This window comes from Sceloporus occidentalis, unplaced genomic scaffold (genome assembly GCF_023333645.1).
Source record: "Sceloporus occidentalis isolate IW3139 unplaced genomic scaffold, rSceOcc1.0.p SCAF_6, whole genome shotgun sequence".
NCBI classification, from domain to species: domain Eukaryota; kingdom Metazoa; phylum Chordata; class Lepidosauria; order Squamata; family Phrynosomatidae; genus Sceloporus; species Sceloporus occidentalis.
In genome coordinates, this window is record NW_028316986.1 from 12,105,305 (window position 1) to 12,125,960 (window position 20,656).

General features: G+C 43.2%; 1 protein-coding gene across 4 annotated transcripts in view; it reads right to left on the reverse strand.

Annotated features, from left to right (window-relative positions):
- Positions 1 to 20,249, reverse strand: part of VRK2 (VRK serine/threonine kinase 2) — a 75,494-nt gene extending 55,245 nt beyond the window's left edge. For 3 of the 4 annotated variants that reach the window (XM_089528862.1, XM_089528864.1, XM_089528865.1), the window contains exons 1-6: positions 18,942 to 20,145; positions 9,193 to 9,248; positions 7,257 to 7,326; positions 6,925 to 7,012; positions 5,796 to 5,904; positions 3,583 to 3,675 (exon numbers count right to left, since the gene is read on the reverse strand). In XM_089528862.1, coding sequence (XP_089384988.1) covers positions 3,583 to 3,675; positions 5,796 to 5,904; positions 6,925 to 7,012; positions 7,257 to 7,326; positions 9,193 to 9,248; positions 18,942 to 19,143 — 618 coding nt within the window. In that variant the 5' untranslated portion in view covers positions 19,144 to 20,145. Of the gene's footprint in view, positions 1 to 3,582; positions 3,676 to 5,795; positions 5,905 to 6,924; positions 7,013 to 7,256; positions 7,327 to 9,192; positions 9,249 to 18,941; positions 20,146 to 20,172 lie in introns of those variants that run through there. The other variant, XM_089528863.1, reaches the window with a different exon arrangement.
- Positions 20,250 to 20,656: the final 407 nt, after the last annotated feature.

Here is a 20,656-nt window from a genome sequence, read left to right on the forward strand (position 1 = left end):
TCTAACTCTGCTCTGGAGAAGAGCAATGAGGAAGTAATATTTTAAATTGATTTATTTCTGTTGTTATTTTAATACTGTTTTAATACTCAAATTGTGTATGTATCTATTTATATGTTGTTGTTATGTGCCTTCAAGTCATTTTTGACTTATGGCGACCTATGGGGAACTTTCTTTTAGCAAGATTTGTTTAGAGGTTTGCCATTGCCTTCATCTGAGGCTGAGAGTATATGACTTGCCCAAGGTCACCCAGTAGGTTTTATGAGCGACCTGGGAATCAAACCCTGGTCTCCAGACTCAAACACTCAAACCATGATACCACACTGGCTCACTACTTTTCTGAATTTTTATGCTGGTTTGAGTCCCAATCTGGGTAAAGGTAGAGCATAAATAAGCCGAGGACAGAAAAGGAAGGGAAAAAAACCAAAGATAAGGGGGGGGGGGGAATCAATCTTAGCAAGTGATTGAATGGTTCCTAAATTCAAAAATTTCAAGTTTTGAAAACTCACTCAATACACGCAAAAGGTTAGTACACTGCAGCAGCTGTAAAGTGTAAAGTGTTACTATGGGTGTAAATGTGAAAGTGATCTTTTCCAGAGCCTTGGTTAAAAAAATAAGAGAGGGAAAGTGAGAGAGAGAAAAGGACTTCTGCAGATACTTACACACAAAGAACTTGGTTCAGACTCCTGCTTTCCTGTCATTCTTTCCATAAGAACAGAACTCAAAATAAAACATTCTGAGCAAAGATTTTTTTTTTAGTATTAGCTAAAATGTACATAACTCCAGGACATCAAAACCAAGCCAGGACGGCAAAAATGTGTTGTTTTTAAATTTACATACACACACACTCCAAATATAAAGTTTACAACTTCAGGAATAGGGAACTTAATGTGAAAACATCAACATGGTAGTAGAAAGGACCATACTGTGAGGAAAGCATTACGAAATGGGTGATATATCTCACCCTTTGGTTTTTTAGTCAATGGAGCTGCCATATAAAACTCGATGAGATATATTGCTTTGTTAGCTTAGTAATAAATTTGGATCACCAGTGTATTAGCAGGCCAACTTAATTAGGACACAGAACTCAATGACTGCGTTATTAGCAATAAAACAGCAATCAACTGTAGCACAGGATATAAAGCCTGATCTTCCAAAAGCATTTCTCCCTCGAGGCAAGAGGTTCTCATTGGCTTCAGTAACATTTGAAGACAGTAAGCCTCATCTAGTTGGTTTGTGCATGGACAGAATCACTCTCCATTTGCCCAAAGACTGCTTCAATATTTTCAGGTTGTTGGGGTAACTTTGCACATGGGTCCCGATAACATGTACAAAGCTGCATTCAGACCACATTGTACTGTGTTACCACTTATTGTTACACTTCAAACCACATTACTTTGGGTATTGCCGTTTTAACTGAATAGTTGTTTGGCTATGATTTTCAGCTAACTGTTTTTGTGTTAACTCTTAAGCTAAAATGACTTGTACAAAACCTGTGCATGGAAAGGATCTGGATGGGATTCCTCAAGCATCCCATATACAGGAGCATACATACCAGCAGCATAAATGTGTATTAGAAAAATAATAAATTTGCACATTCTTCCATTCTTAACCTTAACTTCTGCCCAAACCAAGTTTATCACACTCAGAAAATCCATCAGTAAAACTGGATAGCAATAACAGTTAGGGCACAACATATGCCTCTCCAAGCTTTAGAAAAGAATAGCAGAAAAATTTGCTTAGAGCCAGGCTGGGCAACTACACAGAAGGTAGGGGACAACTGTCATCACTTCCACAGGATGCATTGGAAGTGATGTCACACCATTTCTAATTGCCATTTTTAGCAAAGAAACAGCTGGGGGGAAAGCTCCAACACATAATTTTTAGCAGTTCTCAGGTGGAAAATTGTGCCAGTGTTTTTTAAAAAGAAACTGAGGGATCTTGGGAGTTTTGAGAGGCTACCAGAGGACTGGGGAAGTTGAAAAAAATGGGGTTTAGGGACCACAAATCCATGAAAGCCACCTTGCAAACCACATTCTCCTCACTTGCTTGATGATTGTGAAAGCCCAGCTAACAGCTGCCATTCACAGAAACTAGACATACTTTAAGGTTGCCACTGGATACACACTTATGTGGAAGTAATTGGTCTGAGTAAACTGTAAAGGAATTTTCTTTAAATTCTACTAATACTCATGAGATTTGGTTAATTTGGAAGTCGTTTGAACTGTGTCCACTATGACTTCCTTTTCTACCTCACCATATTTTCTTGTGGCCCAATTTCAGGTCCTGAACCAACCCACGTAGGACTAGCCAATTTTGTGTTGGGGAGGTATAACAATTTTTAAAAACCCAATAAAATGGCATCTGTCTATCTATCCATTGTGTATCAATAGATGACTTGAAAACATAGACAATCTTCTTACCCTGGAGTAATTTCAATGCCTACTATCATTTCCACAGGAAACACACAACTCCCATTTCGCAACAGCTCCACTGGCTGCCAGTCTATTTCTGGGCCCAATTCAAACTATTAGTTTTGAACTATAAAACCCTATATGGCCCAGGTCCAGATTTTATGAAGGACTATATTTTCCCTTATAAATCTGGCTGTGCTTTGAGATCTGCTGGGATTTCTGTCCCAGTACCTTCACAAGTAAATCTGGTGGCACCTTGAAAGAGAGCCTTCTCAGTGGCTACCCTCAAACTCCTTTCTCGGAGGAGTTACACTGGCACCCTCCCTACTTTCTTTTCGCAGACAAGCAAAGACCACAGACATAGAAGACAGCACAGCCGCATTTTCAGTGAAAGTAAAAGTGAGAGAGGAGCCACACCCAGCTCAGATTAAATACCAAATGCCAAATTAGGGATTACCAACGAAGGAACTACCCGTAAACATCTCATATGTTCACTTCTGGCCTTAATGCTGACAAGTGACTCAACTGCTGGTACTGCTCTCTATGTTCCTGTCTTGACTTTGGACTGACTACTTTTGGACTACTCTGTTTATTCTCTTCTGACCTGTAAACCTAAACTTCTGGAGTGGCTAATGACAACCCTTGTGATTCTCCTTGCATCCTGCTCAGATAACTCATGACTGACCTGGACAGGCCTAACCATTTAAGATCTTGCTTTCTTGCTTTCTTGGGCACTTTTTGACTTGTGTTCAGGACACAGCTAGCCCTCCAAGCAATGCATGGGAGATTCAGACCCATTATCAGAGCTCCACTGAAGCAATACAATAAAATGGCACAATATGGAGATGAATGCTTGGGATTTCATTTTTCATCTGAACAATCTGAAACTCCCCCTGCCCTTTCTCTGGAACAAATGAAACTCTACTCTACTGAGTTTTCCTTGCAAACAACTGCAGCTGACAATCATGAACCACAGTAGCTGCCTCCAAACATGTGCCCTTTGGATGTGTTTGGATTACAACTTTTATCACACCCAGCCACAATGGGAGTTGTAGTCCTGAAACATCCAGAGGGCAGCATGCTGGGAAAGACTGAAGCAAAATGATACTAATGATACAATACATTTTGTTACAATAAAGCATTAGGGGTGGGGGATTCAATATTTATTTACCTCATGTGGATTTCTGTAGCCCAAAAGTAAATTTGCTGCTTTAATATCTCCGTGAATATATTCATTTTCATGTATATATTCCAAGACATCCAGCTGGTGGGCGGGAGACAGAGACAAAAAATAAACAAGTTACAAAAAAACCCACAAAAAACCAACAAGATTCCTGTTTATGTTACAATCATCTCTGTAAATATTTCTAAGATTAGCAGATGAGCAAGTTTAGCTGTTAGATGATAAACTGAAGAAGAAAATATGACAGAGCATTTTCTCAAGGTGAAATGGTAGGGACAGCTGAAGAGCTAACTAAATAAACAGATAACAAGAGCATTGCTGAGAAGTCTGAACAATCCCTTAGAACAATCTGGCAACAGTATTATCCTGTTTAATGATCAGACCCTGGTTTGTCTCTCTCTGTGTGTGTTTGTGTGTATTGAAGCATCCTGGCATAGTTCATAATTGAGGTGAACTTGAAATGAGATCACAATTTTCATACAGAATTGCTCTAGATTTCATGACTTTCTAATGACAGTGTTCATACTCTCTATCTCAGTGGTCCCCAACCTGTGGATCAGGACCTCTTTGGGTGGGTCAAATGATTCTTTCACAGGGGATGCCTAAGACCATCAGAAAACACATATTTGCATGTAGCAATGAAAATAATTTTATCGTAGGGGTTCACCACAACATGAGGAACTGTATTAAAGGGTTGCAGCATTAGGAAGGTTGAGAACCATTGTTCTATCTAATCTTTCCTGCCAGGTAGCTGAAACTAGAGGCTAACTTGTTCCCTTGGAGATGTTTTTGCAATGTTTTTGTTGTGTGCCTTCAAATTGTTTCCAAATTATGGCAACCCTAAAGTGAGTTGATCACAACATTTTCTTGGCAAGATTTGTTCCAAGGGTCTTTGCCATTGCCTTCCTCTGACATTGGCGTCTTCCAGACGGGCCCTATGGGGCGCTGTCATTACACGCAAGGGGCGGCGGTTCCTGACGCACCTTGCCCCTCGCACCTAACAAGAACATCAAAATGGTGACGCCGCATACAGATGGGCGCCGCCATTTTGACATCACGGACGCACAGCGTCTGGACGTCATGCGCCAGAAGTGGCACCGCAAGTGCACGCCTTGCGCCTTGTGGCACCTCTTCCGGGTTGCAGGAAGAAGCGCCATTTGGGCGCTTCTTTCTTGCTGCACCCGGGAACCGCACGGTTTGGCTGCTGCGGTTCCTGGATGCAGCAATCGGCAGCGGCGCGAGGCCGCCCGTTTTGGGTGGTCTGTAACGTGCCATTGAGAGAGTGTGGCTTGCCCACAGTCACCAGTAGGTTTCTATGGCTGAACAGGGATTTGAACAGTATTCTCCTAAAGTCCTAGCCCAAGATTCAAACCACGTACACCATGCTGGCTCTACGTTTCAGGCAAGTCCCATAATTCTCCATTAAGGGGAATAGATAGATAGATAGATAGATAGATAGATAGATAGATAGACAGACAGACAGACAGACAGACAGACAGACAGACAGACAGAGTTATAGATAGATATATTACAAACGCTAATCTGATGATAGGAGGAGGTAGGGGCTTGGACTGCATAGTGAAATGCACTCCCAACAGCAAGACCAGTGTCTCAATATATAAGTAGCTCCCAAGAATGGCCAGGGGGAATCATGCCTGTGCCTATTCTTATATATATGTTTAGGAACTTCCTAGTAGCAGTATTTAGTGAACAACATATACTTATTGTTTTACTAAAGCTAAGTCACCATGGACCTGATCAGCAATCTGGATGTGAGAGCAGTCAGAGCTCCATATTTTTAAATAATTTTACTCTTCGATATAGTAATTTTTTTAATTGGGTGTTAATTTCTCTAAATCATCCAGTTTTTAAGTTTATCTTACTGTAAGCTGTTTTGTGTCCCCTGTCAGAAAAAAAGGCATGATATAAATAAATTAAAATGTAAGTGCAAGATTTTAACAAATGAGTAAATTCTTTTAAATGATAAAATAAAATAAACATTTAACTCTATACTCAGTGGAGACACAGAGCAGGCTGCTGGAGGAGGTTGCAGAATCCCTTCCTTAGAGGTCTTCCTTTCAAGCAAGAATGCACAAGCATCTGTCAGAGTTTTGGATAACAAGTATCTAGGACAATGGCTTAAATTCAATGGTCCACTGATTTCCTTCCAGCTTTATATTGCCATGAGAGTTGATACCTACCATTTGTAGCCCAATCTGTAGAACAATTTCCTTGTTTAATCTTCGTCCTCTTCTTTCAAAGATGGTTTGCAGATTCTCTCCTAATCTTTCCATCACCATAAACCTGTAACTGTGACAAAGAAAGGTTGTCAGGCCCTGTTGGCCCATGAGTTCATCACCAACAACCTAAATACTAATCAGTTAATGAAGCTGCCCTTTACCAAAACAGACCATCTCACATATTAGCAGATAACATTGGCGCGTTACAGACTGCCTGTTTGGAGCAGCCTGTATCTGGCCCTTTCCCCGTCGTATCAGGGCCTCAGCTGCCACAACGGCAGCCTCTGAGGCCCCAATCCGCCGCTTTCCAGGCTGCAGGGAAGCGGCAAAAGGCCACTTCCCCGCAGCCTGGAAAGGGGTGTCCTTGGAGCTCCAAGCCCTAAGGACACCCGGCAGCGGCGGGGAGGAGGAGGAGAAAGGGGTCGCTTGGCCCCTTTCTGCTCTGTGTTGCTGGCTCAGCCATGTAAAGGCTGCACCCAGCGACGCAAAGGTGGAAGGAGCTCCCCAACGGAGCTCCTTCCGGGGCCGCAGAAAGGGCGCCCCAGGCGCCCTCGCATGGCCCCAGTACGTCACTTCCGCACTGCCCCATTTGGAGGCGGCACGGGTGTGACATAGCAATGGCGGCGCCCACATGTATAGGGCGCCGCCATTTTGTACGGACCCAGTCCATACTAGGGTTAGGGGAGTCTAGAAGTGACGCCCCTTCCTAACCCTATTACGTCCTGGGGATGTACTATAGGCGCGTCTGTAACGCGCCTAGGGTTCCTAAGTGTCTCAAGCACACTTGCACTATATTAGATCCTGGAAAGGCCAGAGGAGTGGTCCTTGGACTTTACCCATGCAAAGTATGACTGGGGGATTCTGGGAGCTCAAAATCGAAAAAAAGGTATTTTTTTCTAAGCTTTGCCTTCTTCCACTGAGCTACAGACCTTTCTACTTCATTTCAAGAAAGGGATAACTGGACACTATTCCCAAAAACAATGACTCCAGTTCAATCTGTGTTTATATCAGATAGCTTGGTGATTTGAATGACAATGGACAAATGCCTTAAAATATCCATCCATCTATCCATCCATCCACTCTGCTTTACCTTTTGCCATTGTGTTCAGCTTGGCCTGACCCCCAGAAGACTGGAATCCCTAGGAAGGGTAACCTTTTCATCTTCATCCACTTCTTAACTAAACAAACAAACAAACTGTCAAAAGGAGAAATGCTTTAGAAAGTCTTCTTTCTTTTTTTAAAAAAATGGCTTTAGTCTTTAGGTTTTTCAAACTCCCATCGAAAAACAGCATAAAAATGCACACAACTACATTTTCAGAAGATAAAGACCCTGAGGATCAATGACTGGCCTGTGTTTACATAAAGAATATTCTATCTTAAGAGAGTATAAATGTTAAATTGACATGGGGCTGTCTAACTTACTGCATTCTTGTTTTGCAGCTCGCTGATAAAATTTCAATTCAGAAAACAAGGGTCCATTTTCAAGGTATTCCTATATTTAGAAGGCAAGAAAGAACAAGTTGGATGTATCAAGTTCTTTCAAGTTAAGTGCAGTTATTGTTCACATATTGGTATTATTTTTCCCACCTGTAATTTTACACAGAAATCTTTTCCTCACCCAAGAACCAAGGTAAGATAAAGAGTGCACGCCGGTAGCGGGTCTCAGGTAGGCATGGGATGGGTGTGTAAATACCCACCCATCCACATGCCAACCTGGGGGCCAACCCGAGTAAGTACCAGGGCCAGGATAAAACAGGCTCAGCCCATCCTATTATGGCCCATCTGCTCAGCCCCTACCCCACAGTACTGTTGTGACGGGGGAGCACTCTATGAGCTTCCTGAAGGAAAACCAGGAGGAAATTGTTGGAGCAAAAATACAAAACAAGCACAAACTGGGCAGCATTCAATGAAATAGGAGGCACATCTCAAGAAGCTAGAAGATTGTCTTATATTTAATAAAAACTTGAGATGTATCTCAATAATAACATATGAGATGCATCTCATTCATAAGGACGATCACCCATAATCTTGAGATGTGTTTCCCTGTTTCATTGTGTAGCAGTAACAGCAGCAGTAACAACATAATCCTGGCCAAGAAAAATAACACAGAGAAGGTCTATGCATATACTGGCTGGCTTGGTTGTCAGTGGCTCTTTTTGGGTTCTACATGGCAGGACACTGTCTTTTAGCTCTAGTCTCCATATACTGGGCCCTTGGTATCTGCTGGGTTTTGGTTCCAGTACCGTCTGTGGATACCAAAATCTTTGGATGCTCAAGTCCCGTTATATGCAATGGCACAGTAAAATGATGTTCCTTATATTAAATAGCAAAATCAAGGTTTGCGGTTTGGCAAAGACATGGATGGTTGCACCTGTGGATGCAGAATCCACAGATATGGAGGCCCAACTGTACTAGGGAATGGGGGGGAGAGGCCTTCCTCTCTAAAACTTGACAAATCTCTAATAGTTTAAATATAAAGGCCACTTCCATACTTACTAGATATTTCCTACTTCAGAACCTAGTCAAAATATAGAGCAGAAACTGAACCAGCTTCTGGTGTATCCAATGAGAGGTTTGTCTGAGGTCTGTCAACCAAGTTCACAATAGCTCCCAGCATCCAGTCATCAAGATATAGCCTTTCCCAATGTGGCGATCTACAATACCAACCTCAACCAGCAAGGCTAGTGGTCAGAGATTCCAAATCCCCTAAATGGCATGAGGTAGGGGGAAACTATGGGATGCTACATGAAGGTAAAGATCATATGCAAATGAACACTTAAATATACAGTGGACCTTTGTTATCCGCTGGGGTTTGGTTCCAGGAAGCCCAGTGAATAACAAAATCCGTGTATGCTCAAGTCCCATTAAATACAATGGCATAGCAAGATGGTGTCCCTTATATAAAATGGGAAAATCAAGGTTTGATACTTGAAATTTATATTTTTTTGAATATTTTCAAGCTGCGTATGCTTGAATCCATGTATAAAAAATCTGTGGAGGGCCAACTGTAAAACAGGCATCAACAGAAAACAATGTCACAAAATATTTACAAATACATATATATCCAAAAGTCAATTAACCTGCCCAATGTCCACTGACAAACATGTCACACTGACATACATGTGATGCAGGGTAATTTGATAATCTTGGAATTCTTGCCAAATTTGGTTCTTCATCCTAGCTAGAGGTTAACTATGAAAACTGGATATTCATTCACTGTTTATTTGTTGCCTTTCAGCCCACAAGGAACAGGAATGATTAAACCAATATCAATTACTATTAAGATACAAAATGCTTTAATGAGGATATTTAATGCTTGTCCCGTAACATATTAATTTTTTGAAGGTATGATAATTACCACTTTGATGACATGCACTGCATTGTCTGCCACTGGAATATCAAGGCGAGGGGAAGCTGCAAGACAGAAAATGGAAGGAGGATGGGGGAGAAAAAGTTATTGAGGTGTCATCTGGTAATGAACAGAATTTTAGATGATACAATGTGGTATGATCCATTCAAACATTATGGATTTGTTTTGTTTTAAGTATGATAAAAAAATATTTGTCATTCTTTAGCAAGAACCTTTCAGGAATTGATTGAACTCCTTTGAGATATTTACATATAGTGATATTTACTTTGGTTTTCTTGTTGTAACTTCTTGAGATAAATCCCTCCCATTCCTTAAATGTCTATTTCTTCAGATTAAAAACCAAGGTCATAATCCAGTGGTTTATTCAGCATCCTCTCTCATTCCCACTCCAGCTATCAGAACACTAATAACAGTAAGCCTTGTTCCACCCATTTAAAGTAGCCTTCTTAGGGTTCATTGTGACCAGAATGCAAGATGAAGGGGGTTTATCAATTCTGGCTGAAGCACAATGACTCAACAGTGGCACATCCTTGTATAGAAATCCATGGAATTAGTAATTTGCTAATATCCATCCACTGAATATGGCAACACTAAGGTCTGGCAGCACTAAGATCTTCCAAAATTCTTGGGAGAACATACACATCAGGCAACTATTTTAGAATAGGAAGGTATAAGAGGAAGGTCTCTCTACAGCACACCAATGTGGCCAACTTTATTTGCCCAAATTCCCTCTGTAGCCTTTGCATGGTCCTCCTGCTCCCTATCACAGATGCTATTAAGTGTGAGTCAATGTATAAGTAACTGACAACCAATGGGACGTGGTTTCCCCATCCTCCGCAGCCCAATATAATTGTTCTCCAGGTAGTGGAGAGCAAAGAAAGCACACTATCTGTGCTTCACGTTTTGCCCAGCATGGGCAATAAATGACATCATGATGGCAAACAGTAAGTGTCCCTTGATGTGACCCACAATTGGCCCATCCAGAGAGGACTGCCTTCAACCATTGGTTCCACCTCACCTCTCCAGTCTTAGCTCTTATTTACTTATCTCATTAGGTTCTTCCCTTCCTCCTCTTGCTACACCAGGGTAGAGTTGCAAAGAATATTTGAAAATAACCAAATATGATTGAAAAACATGTTATTTGAGTGCTGAAAAATGAGTCTGTCCCTGGATCCTCCAGTCCATGCATCTGAGGAAGTAGATTCAAGTCTACTGAAGTTCATGCTATCACTTTCTTTCTTTCAGTTAGTCTCACAGGTGCTACAAGATCTCTTTGCACACTGGTTTCCCAGACTACAATGGCTTTAAACAGTGTGTAATACAGTGGCATCACTAGGGGGGAGGGGTGCAGACTACTTCAAGTCACCTTCTCCAAACTGGGAAAAATGGCTAAATATAAATAAATTTAGCTAGCTAGCTGATACTGAGTCAGATAACTGGTCCGTCTCATCCAAGTATTATCTGTGCCAACTAATCTTACCTTAACTCTGCTATCTGGAAACTGAAACTAGGATATTCTGCATGCAAAGCATGTGCTCTGCCACAGAGCTACAGCAGTCCCCTACAGCTTTTTATTAGTTTTAATAAGCAAAAGTAACATTGGAACACAATTTTGGAGGAAATTGCCATTTCCTTCCCTGTTTGCTTACAACCCACCACCACAGCACCCAAAAGTCCGACAAAGTAACATGCCGTTTTTGCTTGCCAGTTGGAGCCTGCCAACTTTTCACTTGCATCACATTTTTTTTCCTGTTTCTGCTTTTGATGGCAATCGTCTCTTCAAATAATGGTGGAAGCGTCTGCAGTAGATCTTAGGGAGTCAGTTTTGTAGGCAAAGTTTACACAGTGGGAAGAGTAAAAACTGGGCTACTGGCAATTAAATATCATTCCCAACCCCTGCCCACAGCTGATCTCATTGTTACGGCTGGCAGTTCTGGCAACAGATTCTCATTTTGCAAACAGGGATGGCCTCAAGAAAGTGGAATTGTGTGTGTGTATGTTTGTATGTGAGCATGCCAATTATTGTGAGTTTTTTAAAAATCCAGTGGTTATGAAAATTTGAAGAGTAGCAATTTCTCCCTGAGTTCAGTTTACTATCACAGTATCTGTGGTATCCATGATTTGTAGACATCTTTCAAGAGCAGAAGGAACAAATGAGTAACTTGATTCTCCTCACCAATACCCCCACCTCTTTGTTCATATTTTCTTCTTTTTCAAAGCAATTGCTTTGCTTCTCATTTGCTTTCATGCATTTCCCCTTTCCTTCCCATTTTCACCTACTCCACAGTTCCATATACAGTATGGCTTGAAAGTAGCTAACATCATAGTCCGGGCAGAACTAAGCAGGCATGAAGCTGATCAGTGCCCTGGATGGGAGACCAATGGAAAATTCCAGTCTGATAACAGAAAAGCAGGGATAGGTAATGTTGTTTATATTATTTAAAATTAACTAGAAATCAGATAATTTTCTATTTTGGACCACACCTCCTAGAAACTCTATTTTGGCTGAGAAACTCTAAGGCAGAGGTCGGCAACCCCCGACCCGCGGGCCGTATGCGGCCCGCAGAGGTGGCAGGACCGGCCCCAGCCCAGTCCTGCCACCACCACCGCTGCCTCCTCCTGGGCCGCGCGACCGCGCTGGCCTCCTCCTCCTCCACCGCGCAGAGGAGGAAGAGGAGGGCTGCGTGGCCTGGGGCAGAGGAGGCAAAGGGGGAAGCCCCGCGCCACCCTCCCCGCCTCCCCGCGCAGGCCCGCACCACCCTCCCCACCTCCCCTGGCGGGCCCCTGCTGCCCTCCCTGCCTCCCCGCGCGGGCCCGCGCCGCCCTCCCCGCGCGGGCCCGCACTGCCCTCCCTGCCTCCCAGTGCCACCCACCTCCTTCTCCTCTGCCTCCTCCGCCCCACCCCCAGGCTGCGCGGTGCATGGAGGAGGGGGTGGAGGAAGAGGAGGAGGGGGAGGAGGAGAAGAAAGAAGAGGGGGAAGAGGAGGGGGAGCAGAAGGAGGAGGAGGAAGAGGAGGAGGGGGGAGCAGAAAGAGGAGGAGGAAGAGGGGGAGCAGGAGGAGGAGGAGGAAGAGGAGGGGGAGCAGAAGGAGGAAGAGGAGGAGGGGGAGCAGAAGGAGGAGAAGGAGGAGGGGGAGGAGGAGGGGGGAGCAGAATGAGGAGGAGGAAGGAAGAGATGGTGAGTGGCCAGAGGCCTCAAAGTTTTTTAAATTTTTATTTTGGGTGCTTTTAATGCTAACAAGTCTCCCTTGGTTTGACAGTGATAGTGTGGTGATGATGGTGGTGATGATGATGATATGAGTCAGCTTGAGACGCATGCAGGCACTGTTTCTTAAGCCAAGAGAGTGTCACCTTCCAAAGTGTGTTTTGGATGCTTTTAATGCTAACAAGTCTCCCTTGTTTTGACAGTGATAGTTTGATAGGGTTGCCATAACCCGGTTGCAACCGGGTTTTTCCCGGTTTTGGCTGCACCTGCCCGGTCACGGCACGGGTGCAGCCAAAAACCGGGAAAAGCCTGGTTGCAGCGGGGTTGCTGGGCAACCCTGGGGCCTCGCTGCCCTCCTCCTCCTCCCCCGTGCATGGCCGCGCGGAGGAAAAGGAGGGCAGCGAGGCCTGAGGCGGAGGAGGCTGCAGGGAGGCGGCGCCTCTTGGGCGCAGCCGCGCCAACCTCCCCGCCTACCTGCAGCCTCCTCCCTCCTTCCTGGCCTCCGCTGGGGCCAGGAAGGAGGTGAGGCCCAGGCGATCGCCGCCGGGCTCCCCGCCTCCTTCTTGGTCCCCGCCGGGGCCAGGAACGAGGCGAGGCCCTGGAGATCGCCGCCGGGCTCCCCGCCTCCTTCTTGGCCTCCGCCGGGGCCAGGAACGAGGTGAGGCCAAGAGAGTGTGACTTTCCAAAGTGCCTTTTCTGTGTGTTTTTGGTTCTTTAATGGTGATATTGATATCAGAATGCCTCTGAGGCATGGTCAATGTAAATTGCTGTGATTTTTACAAACTCATGCACAGTGAAGAAAAACCAAAGTCCCTTGACCAATACACACTTCTGAGAAGTACACTTGATGCAAGAACTGTGAAACCACCTTGACATGTTCAATATGCATAGTCATGTGAACCCATGTTCAGTGTGAAACCCAAAGAGTTTGGTTATGCAATAAGCCTCTGAAATATGCAAGAGGCCATGTTAAGTAAAGCCATGTGAAATGCCCAAATGTCCCGTTTGGAATGTGTGTGTGTGTGTGTGGGGGGGGGGGGGTTGGCCAGAAAGGGAAGTACAGTACATTTCTGCCATCTGTCTAGGAATAATGCCCAAATGTCCTCCATTTTGATCATGCCTAAGAAACATGCATTTACATTTTTTAAAAAATCATTAAAATTTTTCGTGTGTCCTCCATTTTTAAAAAATGTGTCCTACATTTGAAAATGTTGTCCTACATCATTTATTTATTTATTTATTTATTTATTTGGCTTCGACCCCCCCCCCCCCGTTGTCTGGGGGACACCAACCCGGCCACCGGCTCAAAAAGGTTGCCTACCCCTGCTCTAAGGTTTCTCATCCAAAATAGCAACTGATTCTAACTGCAGGGTTACCACAGAGAAGGCCCTATTCCTGCTTTCCATCAACAATATTTCCAATAATAATGAAACAGAAAGCAAGACTGGCTGCATCAAACTTGAAACTTAGGCAAGTTATAGATCATGCATGTCCTTAACATAACATAGATCCAGACCATTAAGGATTTTATTCATCAGTACCAGCACTTTGAATCTAGGCCAACAAATGAAAATAAAACCAGTTTCAGTTTCTGTATCATCTTCAAAAGCAGCCCTACCCAGATGTGGAAAATGAATGGAAAGTGAATAAGGGAGAAGAGAAGGAAAGGATGGGGGTGTTAATTTTGATGTATCATTTTTCCCATTGATTGTATATTGCATAAATCAATAACAGTGCTAGGAATGTAATCCTAGATCAGTTTACCCAGACAGCTCATACTCCCAGCATTTCACACAACTGGCAAAGGGTACCAATAATAAATAGAAGGAAACATGTCGCCCATTCTAGCCTAAATCAAACTATTTTTCCTATCTAGAGGAGACTCATTGAATCAACTGATGAGTTGCAAAGCAAAACATATGTAAATTTTGACTATGAAATGGGTCTACTCTAGATGGGAGTGTTGTTGTTATTTTCTATCAAATTGACTTTGACTTATAGAGACCCTATGAATGAAAGACTTCCAAGTCACTATGTTATCAACACTCTTGTTCAAGTTTGTAAACTTGAGGCCATGGTTTTCTTGACTTGAATTGATCCACTTGTAGTGTGGTCTCCCACTTTTCCTACCACCTTTTACCAAGTACTATTGCCTTTTCTAGTGAGTTATCTCTTCTCACGATAGGTCAAAGTATGACAGTTTCAACTTACTCATCTTGGCTTCTACAGAAAGTTCAGGCTTGATTTGCTCTAGGGACCATTTATTTGTCTTTTTGGCAGTCCATGGTATTTACAGAACAATCTTCCAGCACCACATATCAAATGAGATCATCCATTTAACAGTTTTTTCACTGTCCAGCTTTTACAGCCATACATAGAAGCTTAATAATGTGTATCTACATACCTAATGTTATTATAATTTGACATTAGTTGTCAGTCGTCCTGTTCCTCAGGAATCAGAATTGGATGGCCCTCATATATTGTTGGACTGCAGCTCTCAACATTGCTCATCTTTTCTTTATTAGTTAAAGCTGCTGGAATCTGCACTCCAACCACATCTGGAGAGATGCATGATTCTCAAACTTGCCCTAGATTAAACCCTCTTAAGTGTCTTATTCACATATTTAAATTATTCCCATTCTAAAACATGTGCACAGTTTCAGAAGAATGCTGAAAATATTTTATTTCAAGGCACTCACAAATTAGTATCCTAAATATTAAGAATAAAGTTGCCTCTTCCAGATACAGAAACAGTTGTTTGACTTTCAGAGCTGACTTTAACCTTAGGAGCAAAAGTGATGCGCTTTGGCATTTTTGGATGCCCCTCTGGGCTTTGGAATGCTTAACTGCGCTATGCATGGTGACTTCTGGCACAGCTCAGCTCCTGACCATCTGCTATCCTGTCTCCGTGCCCATTCAGAAGGTGGCATGCCAGTTTCAACAGGGCCTAGATGCCAACTAAGAGATAAGTTCAGGAGTATCTTCCACAACACAGTTACTACCACAACCTGATGGCAGTTTAAGAAAGGAACACATAGCCTAACAAACAGATTGGTGAATTCGCTAACATCACTTTCTGCACCTCTATTGGGATACCCAAGCACAAAACTTCTGTGAAATCTTCTAACACAGAGACATGAATCTTTGGTGTTGCTCTTTTTAATCAGTTGCTCAAGATGTAATGCTCTTAAGAGGTCAAATTAGATCATTTTCACATACCCTTGTAAGATATGTAGGAATCATAGAATCTTGGAGTTGAAAGGGTTCACAAGAACTCCAATCCCCTGCTATGCAGAGACGCACAACTAAAGCACTCTGGGAAGATGCCTATTTAACCTCTGTTTAAAGGCCTCCAAAGAACAAGAGTTCACTACCCTCCAAGGCAGTCTATTCCACTGTCACATAAGTCTTATAGGACTATTTAAGGAGGTCACAATTGTAAACTGGAACAGAAGTAACTTAAGGTATGCCATTGGTTGCTGAATCCAGCTTCCTGAGAATCATAGTTTCCATTTAAATCAAGGTGGAAATTATACACCTTTCCAGATGTTGCTAGATTGCAACTCACAACTTCACCACTGACTACCGTGGCAAGGGTGGCTGGGAATATGCAATATAACAACATCTGTAAAGTCTGAAACTTAGACTTTCTAGGCCTTTTGTTTATGAAGATATGCTTGAAGGAATTCGAGAACTCTAATAATAACTACACCAACACCTCACATCAGTAAAATCATAAACATCAATATAAAAATTAAAATCACAAGCGTAGGATCAAACATCGGTTTGGCAATAGTACATGAAGTCCCTGCAAAGCAAGCAAAGCAATATTATGAGATGTGATCACATCTCCAGCACACTGTAACGGTTTGAAACATCTTGAAAGGGCATGAAGCATGCCTGCTGAAAGATCTGAAGTGTGACAGATTTACAATGTCCAGGGGCCTGGCTGTAGTATTAAGCACAGCCCTTTATCATGATTAGCAGAACAGGAATAAATTATGCAAAACAGCAAGAAATAAAAAATGTCACGCAAAACAAAGGTAGACACATGCATGATGATATGCACAATTTAAATGTATCACAGAACCCAGCTTCACTGCAAGAGCATCATTGCTCAATTGCACAAAATGTCCACCAAGTCCAGAATTCTTGTACATAGTGGCTACCCAGTTGCCTCTGGGAAGCCCAGAAGCAGGACATGAAAGCAACACTTTCCACTTTGCTTCTCCTCAGCAAAAGGTGGCAAGTTGCCTCTGAATGTGTTAGTTCCATTTAACAAACTGGATCACTTACAGTCTGCTTTCAGCATGAAAACTGCCTTCATCTCCTTGATGCATTTGGCCTCCCAAATTCTTAGCCACTTTCAGCACCATTGACAAAAAGGTTGTCAAAGGGTGCGCTCTTGATCCAGCCTCCCATGTCTCCATGTACTTGTCCACTTTCCTGCTCTGCACCCATCTAGTATAAAGATTTGCAAAGGGCTCTCTGTAGGCACGCTTGGCAGAATGTATTCATACCAGTGGGGCCCTTGATAGGGCAGTATCCTGAGATAGTTGAAATCCTGAAAAGCCAATGGCAGTTTTTGTTGATAATAATGGGGTATGGATGGACCAATGGCCTGACTCAGTATAAGGTTGCTTCCAGCATTCCTGTGTAGGCCACTAACTAGGAAGAGTGACACAGGATTTATTTAATCGATGTTTAAATAGATATATTGGTTGCTGCTTTGTTTCTATGTCATAGGTCCAAAAACACATTGCAGAAATAATCCAGTTTAAGACTGCTTTAACTGCCCTGGCTCAGTGCTAGGGAATCCTGGCAACTGTAGTTTATTTTGGCACCAGGGTTCTCTGACAGAGAAAGCTAAGCGTCTCACAAAAGTACAGTTCCCAGAATTCCCTACCATGGAGCCAGAGCAGTTAAAGCAGTCTCAAAATGGATTATTTCTGCAGTGTATTTTGGACCCTAGTTAAGGTCTATATAGTAACATCTGAAGCTCTTTCTTCATAGAGAAGCTATTCCAAATCCCAGATTAATATGGTTGCTGGGCAGGACTATTAATTGCCCTTGCTCATTTTTCTTAATGTAACTTTATTTTTTAAAACATTATTTGCTGATCAGAGTGTTGGTGTGGTACAGTGCACAAGGTTTTGCTTATTAGTTCAAATCTTTGTTTGGGCATCAGGCACAAAATAGCCTGCCAAAATGCTTCATTTCACCCCTCACTAGACAAAGCAAAAGCTAAACAAAAAAAACCCCCAAAACCCACAACATTTTTCTAATTGTAATTATAATGAGGGATTAGTTATTATTTTATTATTACTTTATTTTCTTCTATCCCGCCTTTCTCCCCACATAGGGATTCAAAATTCAAGGTGGCGATTTGGGTAAGGATAATGGGCTCTCTTCATAACTGTTTCATTAATGGAAATTAAGGAACAATTGTGAACCACAACAGCAGTGACCAAGCAAGTTACTTGTGAATCTATAAACTTGGGTCCAGTTATTTGAAATTTTGATTGACAAGAAGTATGTGTTACAACACTTCCGATGCATATACACTGAACACATTCTGTAAGCTGCGAACAACTTTTATCGCTTTTGCCAGAATTAAATTTTGTGTAACTACTATACTCATGTATAAATCTAGAAATTTTAGTCAAAAAATTGACCCAAAAAACCTGAATCAACTTATCCACGGGTCAATGTAAGTTCTGTACTTAACTCTAATTTAAAAAGGAACCATCCCTTGGTGAAAGGCAAGAGCATAATCTGTCCTGAAAGCACTGACCATCCTCTACTCTGTGAAGTCAAAGGCTTTCATGGCCAGCATCCATAGTTTTTTGTGGGTTTTTTGGGCTATGTGGCCATTTTCTAGGAGATTTACTTCCTGACGTTTCGCCAACATCTGTGGCTGGCATCTTCAGAAGAAACGTCAGGAAGAAAATCTTCTAGAACATGGCCACATAGTCCGAAAAACCCACAAAAAACCATCCTCTACTCCCTCATTCACCCAGCCTTTAGTGTCAGCACAGTTATGCTTGCTGGACTTTTGTAATTTATTTGGCACTCTTTTCCTTTGCTTCATCCTTTAGATCTTTTGTTACACACCTCTAAGTTTTACCCTCGACTTATCCATGGGTCTTATCAAAATCCATAATTTTGGCTCCAAAACCCGCTTTCAACTGCTACATGAGGTCAACTTATAGTCGAGTATATGCGGTATGTAACTAGCTGAAAGGATTGCCATCTCCCGGCACCCGTCATACACATTTTTTCCACTCTTCCATTTGCTTGCCAGGTGCCAGCATCCATCTATTTCTAAAGTAAATTTCTAAAGTAAAAATAATGTGCATTAACTCTCCCTGGACTGTATATTTTAATCTTGTAAGCCACCTCAACTGCATTTTGTAGGGAGGCGGGATATAAATAAATGTTGTTAATGTTATTATTATTACTATTCTCTACCATATTATTATTCTTTCTTTTTGGAGAAGAGTGTTTTCTAAGATCACACTTTATACATTACCTAAGTAGATCAGGCCAAATCCTCCCTGGGCAATCATGCGACCAAGTCTCCATTCTCTCTTTTCAGTATCTTTCAGAATTAGTCCTTCTTGGAGAGGAACAGGGAGGTTGTTTCTTCCTTTCCTTTTAGGAGGCATCCTCACCTTACTATAGGATAAAAAAGTGCAATTGTTAGGAAGAGCAGCACACCTTTCTATATCCATCCATTTCAAAATATGCTTACTACATCTTTCCACATTGCATCTCAAAAAGTGTCACTTTTCTAGGCTTTTGGTTTTCCAAACTTCACATCAGCTTTGGCAGCTGAGGAGCGCACCACGCACAAGGTTTTATTGCAGGCCTCACTTTTTCCTTCTGAAAAAGGAAAAAGGGGGGGGGGGGGATAAGAAAGAAATCTAGCAACCCTTTTAAAGAGCCAGCATGATGTAGTGGTTTGAGGGTTGGACTCTGGAGACCAGGGTTCAAATTCTTGCTCAGACACGAAAACCCACTGGGTAACATAATAATAATAATAAATTTATTTATATCCCAGCTCTTCCCGTAGGATCGAGGCGGCTTACAATGACAATAAAATCCAATACAACAATACAGTAATAAAATCCAATACACAAATAAAATGCAATACAACTCTAATAAACTCATACGGTATCAATGAGTGCCCCCTCTGGGAACCCAGGAGTTTGATTCCCTGCTCGGCCGTGGAAATCTGGTGGTGCCTTTGGGCAAGTCACACTCTCTCAGCCTCAGAGGGAGGCTGGCAGAAAAAAGAAAAAAGAAAACCCTCTGAGGAAACCTTGTCAAGAAAAGCCAATGACAGGTTCACCTTTGGGTCACTGGCCATGGAAACCTTCCCATGATAATTGTGCCTTAGGGTAAGCTGTCATGAACCCACTGGGTGCCTTCAGGAAGGTCACACTCTCTCAGCCTCAGAGGATGGCCATGGCAAAGGAAAACCACTGAAGAAACCTTGCCAAGAAAGGCCCATGATAGGAATGACTTGAAGGCACAGTGCAGCCAACAAACCCCTTTGACCCACTTTGCCAAAAAGGTTCATGCCACTGGTTTCTTCAGAGGTGGTTGTCCCTGGGCATCCGCTGACTGAAGCTGAGAAAGTGTGACTTGCTTGCCCAAGGCCCTGGTTTCCTTACCGGGGGGGGGGGCACCCAAGTTTCTCCTCAGCCCTCCATTCCCCCCACCTCCCCCCAGAGGAGAGCCACCAGCAAGGCCCCTACCCCTCCAGAGGAGCCTGCTTCCCCCTCTCCTCCTCCTCCTCCTCCTCTGTGTTGCGCTCAGTTCCCCTCTTGGCAACTTTGTTGCCCCTTCCCTTCCCTTCCCTTCCCTTCCCTCCCCTTTCTGCCTCCCTCCTTGGGCCAAGGAAGCAGCCTCCAGCAGCAGCAGCAGCAGCAGCAGCCCCACTTGCCCCAACACCTCCCCCCTCTGGTCACGTGGCCCCGGGGGCGGAATGCATGACTCCCCAAAGGGACCACACCTAACAATCGGGCAGGAAGGAGGCGCCCCAGGATTGGACGCAGGCGCCACCCCCTATCTCCAGGCAGCCTATCCCAGGAGGGAAGGCGGCAAGGTCCCGCCCCCGCCTCATCCCTCTTTGGAATGAATCCCCCAGGGCCCCAGGCCAAGCGGATAGGCTCTTCTCAAGAGAGAGAGAGGGAGGGAGGGAAGAGGAAGGAAGGAAGGAAGGAAGGAAGGAAGGAAGGA